This window comes from Oryza glaberrima, chromosome 9 (assembly GCF_000147395.1).
Source record: "Oryza glaberrima chromosome 9, OglaRS2, whole genome shotgun sequence".
Lineage (NCBI taxonomy): Eukaryota > Viridiplantae > Streptophyta > Magnoliopsida > Poales > Poaceae > Oryza > Oryza glaberrima.
In genome coordinates, this window is record NC_068334.1 from 11,840,071 (window position 1) to 11,846,008 (window position 5,938).

Here is a 5,938-nt window from a genome sequence, read left to right on the forward strand (position 1 = left end):
CAAGAGCCCCCTTCTTCAGTCTTCAGCTCCATGGCTTCAGCTCATCTTCCTTTGCTCCATTGAATGAACTGCAAAGCTTGGCCCGCACCTTCCTGCAAGCCTGCACACACAGCCATGGCAGATTGGCAGGCAAAGGTGTTTTGACCTGATCATCAGCATTGCTAGGGGGTGAGGGGATGGATGGAGTTAAGTGCTCATCTGTGTAGCATGTCATTGCCGGTGCCGGTGATTACGCCGCCGCAGCAAGTTGGGTGGCGCCACCTGTTGAGGTCGCCCTGACTGACCTGCAGCATGAGAGGAAATGATCAAGTTGTGGTGCTTCACAGTGGAGGTGTTAAAGGCGAAGAATTTTGCCCGCCACATTGGAAGATAGTAGCAGCTGTGACTGAAAAAATTAAGGTTCAGACATCAGAGAAACAGCCACAAGATGTTCACACTAGCTCAGAAATTAGCACACATTCACCAAAGATCCATCGGATCAGAAGATATAATTAATGCATTGCGTGAGTTCTGGATCTGATAACATGACTAGTCTAGATTCAAGCCTCTACTCAAACACCAAAACTAGTGATACATCCGCTGATACATCATACAACAAACAGAAGAAATGGCGGAAAAAATAGGCCTAGTATTCTCCGGTCCACGCCTTCCAGTCCTTGTCAATATTCTTCTCAGCCCATGCAATCGCTGCACGCGCAGCCTGAGGTGCCCCAGGAAGCCCCCTCTCTTTGATCTCACCCTTCATGTCCAAGAATGGGTGAACTAGGAGAGTCCCAGGTCCGCAATAATCATGCTCCAAGAAAGTTCCTAGTATCTGTAAGCAAGAATCATACGTTAGCAGTTAGCACCAAACCAGATTTTAGCTCTTGTAAAAGAGCTCACTCAAGGAGAAGCGTAATGGGATTACATTTAATATTGAACTGGCCTACGAAAACAATCTACAAATATAAATGCCTGTACATGGACTAACTGTATCACAGTGACAGACCGACAAGCTTCAAGGAGAATTTAGATCTAACATAGACTGAATTGATTAATAGAACTGAGAACACAACAAAGCAATTTAAGCTAAGATAGGTAAAAAATAGTGATAAGCTTTGGTTATTCTTGCAGAGGAATATTCTTAATTCCTGTTACTAACTATTGCCTTCAAGGTACATGCATAATCTGCTTAGTTTGCTGAATATATAAAGACACTTCATAAGTCGTAACTGTTCCTAAAAAACCAGGATCCTTCATAGCGTTTTTATCTCCATTTAGCAATACCAGACCCAAAGTACAGATGTACACAAGGGAAATGTTGCCATCCATAAGAGATAAGGTGCTAATTTATCAATCTTCATTCACCTGTTAGTTCGGGACTTATCATTTATGGTAGTGTAAAACTCGCTGATTTCCTAATCCTAACACCATTTGTTCTTTCCAACAACAATTTCGATCCATGATTCCTAATCCTAATCCCATTTGTTCTTTTCAACACCAATTTCGATCCATTATCTGTCATCAACCTTGCCAGCACAACCTTTTTCCAATGCTATTGACAGCAATATCAATTCCCGACCTATTTATGTGATTGCACAGCACAAGAACCCTCACCAAGAACCCAATGCAGGCAATTGTGCAGAAGTTGCTGGTCAGATGAGAAGGCAGAAATGCTACAAGCTTAATTTCACTATGAACATTCGTCAGTGGCTCAGTGCAGATGCTGATGATTCCCTCTTTCTTCTAGTGGTCTTCCAGTTACTAGTTCCATGACAATTTTCTTGACCAAATTATCAGTTTGCTCCATCAATACTGACTTACTAGCTTTTCTCAAAGAAACCATTTTCACCCACATTGATGCAATCCTTATGTGACACAGTTATTCAAAAACTCATACCAAAAACCCACTGCAGCAGTTAACTCAAAAACACCCAAGTTACCCCCAAGAAGGCCGAAATGCTACAAACACTTCAAGGAAATCAAGCGCAAGGAAACCATGAACTTGCCTCGGTGCAGACGTCGACGATTTCCTCCACGTGCTCCCCGAAGTAGTCATCCTTCTTCTGCTCCAGCCGCCACATCATGTGCTCCTTGAACTTGCTCGTCTCCTGAAAAACCCCCAAAAAAAGAAAAAAAGGCTAGAATCAGCCAGCTGCGCAGCAACGAGGAAGCTCCAGTCTACGGAGGGAGAATTGCTGACCTGCGCGGCGAACTCCGGGATGGGGTCCGGGAACTTGTAGTCGTCGTACGCCGCGTTCTTGGCGCGGCGGCACACGAAATCGGCAGGGCGCGGGGCGCGGCTGCGCAGGCGTCCGAGAACCGAACGCCGGAGGCGAGAAGACAACGGCGAGGAGGAGGCGGAGAGAGTGAGGAGAGGAGGGTTTAAGGTCGCCGCCGCCGCCGCCGCCGCCCACAACCTCGCCGCCATTTCTGCTCGGAGCGGAGCGCGCGCTCGTCTCTCCCACGGGGCTTATCGCTTCGAGAGGGGGTTACGCGCATCGAATCGCAGAGGCTTTCATCATCTAGGCGTTTCGGTTTATCCGAGCCGTCCGATCAAAAACGGAAGGCTATGATTTGGGCGTGCAAATTATTATCCTATGACTACGTTTAAAACTCAAATGTTATTCCATTACATGCATTTTTGACCAGGACTCTATGTATTTACATGTTGCAAAAAGAGTACAGGGGAGCCAAACATAAGGGAAAAATTTTTGAAAAGTCACAAACAGGCAGGGTTCAATATTTCCTTAACGTATTTGTATCGAAGGGCGCTGATATGATGAAATTTTCAAAATTTCGGAATTTTGAACAAATACTGCCAAAATCACAAAAAAAATTAAAAAAAATCAAAAAAATTGGCCAATTTTTTTTTTGGGGGTTGGGGGGGGGGGGGGGGGGGGGGGGGAGGAGGGTTCGGAAATTTTAGTCCAAAATTTTGAACCCTACAAACAGGCACAGGGAAAACAACTGATAGCTCGTTATGTATGGAAAGCCATCAGCAAGCAAACCGAGATGAACCATTTTATTGTGCTTTGACCGTGCAAGTCAAGGAAAAGAAAACAAAGGCGATGATCATTCATCGCATACATTAATTCGTTTACATGTAACACTAGGCCAAGAGAGCACAAAGATCTTACGAAAGAAGGTTAACCTAGTTTGTTTTATTTTACATATTACCATCAACACCGGAGGTGCAGAACTAGTGCTGACAAAATGCCAATTTATGCTGATGAATCACTTTCTGGTGGATTTCAGTGATCACACGAGTGTCCATTCCTTCATATTTAACTATTTGCCAGTGAAACGATCTCATAGGCGCAGGCTGCACAATTGAAAAGAATTGTCAACAGTCAGCGCAAAGCACAAAGTGATCAAATACAACAAGTATCAGCACAAGCTGCTATAAGATGGACAAAATGATGCAAAAAATCCAACTATTCCGTCCTTGCTCTACTTCAGAAAGTATAGTTCTACTAAGAATTCTCCTTCTAGGAGAGGTTTATGTTTTTAATGTTTAAAAGCCCAGCTCAGATTATTACTGTGCATCTACAGAAGTTAGGAACAAGTAAGAATTCCATCAGGTAGTATAAAAATATAGCACTCTAATAACCGTCTAAAACCTACAGTTGGCTTCAAGACTAAACATATTTCAAGGACTATATTTATGAGCACTAAAAGGTTTAAGTAGTTTTTTCATGTAATTTCCATAAAATCCAGTCATAGTGCCCATGGTGAGCTGCTACCGATAATCTGGACATGTACACAAAATGTGTCCTCGGAGAAACACATAATCTTCAAAATTAGATAAATCTATTGTCAATCTTAAGCATTGATAATGTCGAATAAATAACTTCAGATATCAGAAGATAGCGAGTATAAACAAAAAAGTAAAACAGTACCAGAAATCTAGACAGAGAATCATATCAAAAGAGCTACCTATGTGTCGTTGTGGGCTATGTTGCAGTGCCATTTCAAAGGGGCAGAATTTTGGAAGGGCTCTTACAAATTATTGATATATAAATAATGAACAAAATATCATTTAGAAGCCATCATTAATAATATCCTGCTAAAATATCATTTAGAAGCCATCATTTGCTAGCCATTTCATTAAACTAAGTGGTTGTTTACTAGATTACTAGTAGCTCCATTGATCACATCCATCAGCATGATGAATCATTTATCATTGTAGAATATAGTCCACAAATGTTTGTGTCAAAAGAAACAAAGGGATAAGAAAAAGTAACATACCAAAAAGGACAACGCCGGTAAGAATATTCCCAACCTTTGAGACCTGTTTCACACTGTTCTTATATGATTTAAACCTCTTCAGAGCAGTATCCTCCTCCAAAAGCTGCAAGGTAAATAATATGAATCAAAACAAACTACATAGCAAAAGTGGTACCATTCCTAAAGATAAACACTATACCACAGGGGAACTACAATTTTTTAAAAAACAAGAACTAAAACAACAAATAATCAGCATAGCTTTGCAAGATATTAAGATTTGCTAGTATCTAATAATAGTAACAGCAAGTAATCTTACATAACTAGCATTATACTAAAAATCGAGATTAATGTGTAAATGAAAAGGTAAGCTACAAATGAAACACCAGAGTAGAGCAGTCAAAGACCAACAAATGTATGTTTTGGTGCAACATAAAAGTACTAGGAGGTGATAAAGAACTAAAAGCTTCACATTACAGAGATGAGAAATTCTCAGGAAGAAAAAAACTATGAACATGATGCACAAAATAAAAGATGGAAACAGTAACTATTACACCATTCTCATAATTCATATTAGTGCTCTACACAATTCCAATTAGTGTTCTATACAATGGTATGAAATATTGTGAAAGAAATACACCAACACCATTTTAATGACTTAAGGATCACAAGAGATCAACAAAAGCCACAAGAATAAGTTATCCTCATAGCACATCTCTGTCTAATATGATAGCGGAAGACGATTTCTACACCATTCATCATCATTTAAGCCACAAAAAAAAGGAGCATATGCCCGCACAAATTTCCTACAGCAAGTCAGCAACACGAACCTAATTCAATTCTAAGCATAATCAAATGCATCCAGTTCTTATCTCGCTGAAAACCACGCAAACCCCACCACGGAAACCTCTAGTAGTATAGTAGGTAATCCCGATCACCACAATAGGCACCTGAACTCGACATCAACCATTGTGAATCAAATCAAACACGAAGGTTTCCACAAACACTGCCAATCCCACTCGTTCTACAGCTGACAGATCACATCTCGTACGCAACGAAAAATGCCCTAATCACGACGGCGCGCCCTCGATTCGCTCATCAGATCGAATCTACGCGCGGATCAGAAGGAACACGCACGACCTAACCACTCCCGGAGTCATCCCTCGCGACATGGCGAACCTAAACCCGCTCGCCTACTCCCCCAAAAGAAAAAAAAAAAGAAGAACTCGTGATCGAATCGGGGGAGGAGAGGAAGGCTCACCGCTTTCTCGCGTGCGCCGAGCTCGACGTGGAAGCCGCGGCGGGGGGGCTGGAGGTGGGGGAGCGCCGGCGCCTGCGGCTGCGGGGAGCGGAGGCGGGAGCGGAGGGCGGAGAGGAAGGCGGGCTGGGCCATGGCGGACGCGGCGGGTCAGGGGGGCAAGAGGGACGAGGAGGCGCAGGTTGGGGGAAGAAGACGACCAGATGGGGAATTTAACTATGGGGCTGTGATGGCCAATTTTAGTGTTGCCAATTATCCAAATGCCTCTCTTACATTTACACTTAATAATTTATTATTGGAGAAATGTAATTTCTTAACTATTTACCACTTTTGCCTTCGTGGCGTGCCACACTGCCGTGCTAGTGTGGAAAGCAGCGTGGACCTCGCCCGTCAACCCCACTCCTCTCCTTCTTATCTATCTCTGGTCGTCGCCCACCTTCCGCCGGCCCCACACCGTCGTCGGCCACCGGCCCG

At 43.1% G+C, this 5,938-nt stretch overlaps 2 protein-coding genes across 2 annotated transcripts; both read right to left on the minus strand.

Moving 5' to 3' along the window:
• Nucleotides 1-456: 456 nt before the first annotated feature.
• On the minus strand, nt 457-2,485 carry LOC127784194 (protein PLASTID REDOX INSENSITIVE 2, chloroplastic). Its single transcript, XM_052311385.1, has 3 exons — nt 2,183-2,485; nt 1,989-2,090; nt 457-814 (listed from the first exon to the last, which is right to left on the minus strand). Exons 1-3 carry the CDS (start codon nt 2,408-2,410, stop codon nt 626-628), a joined length of 519 nt encoding a protein of 172 aa, XP_052167345.1. The 5' UTR covers nt 2,411-2,485; the 3' UTR covers nt 457-625.
• Nucleotides 2,486-2,979: 494 nt separating this feature from the next.
• LOC127784071 (succinate dehydrogenase subunit 7, mitochondrial) lies at nt 2,980-5,685 on the minus strand. Its single transcript, XM_052311253.1, has 3 exons — nt 5,468-5,685; nt 4,231-4,333; nt 2,980-3,304 (listed from the first exon to the last, which is right to left on the minus strand). The coding sequence occupies exons 1-3, from the start codon at nt 5,597-5,599 to the stop codon at nt 3,267-3,269; spliced, it is 273 nt and encodes a 90-aa protein (XP_052167213.1). The 5' UTR covers nt 5,600-5,685; the 3' UTR covers nt 2,980-3,266.
• Nucleotides 5,686-5,938: the final 253 nt, after the last annotated feature.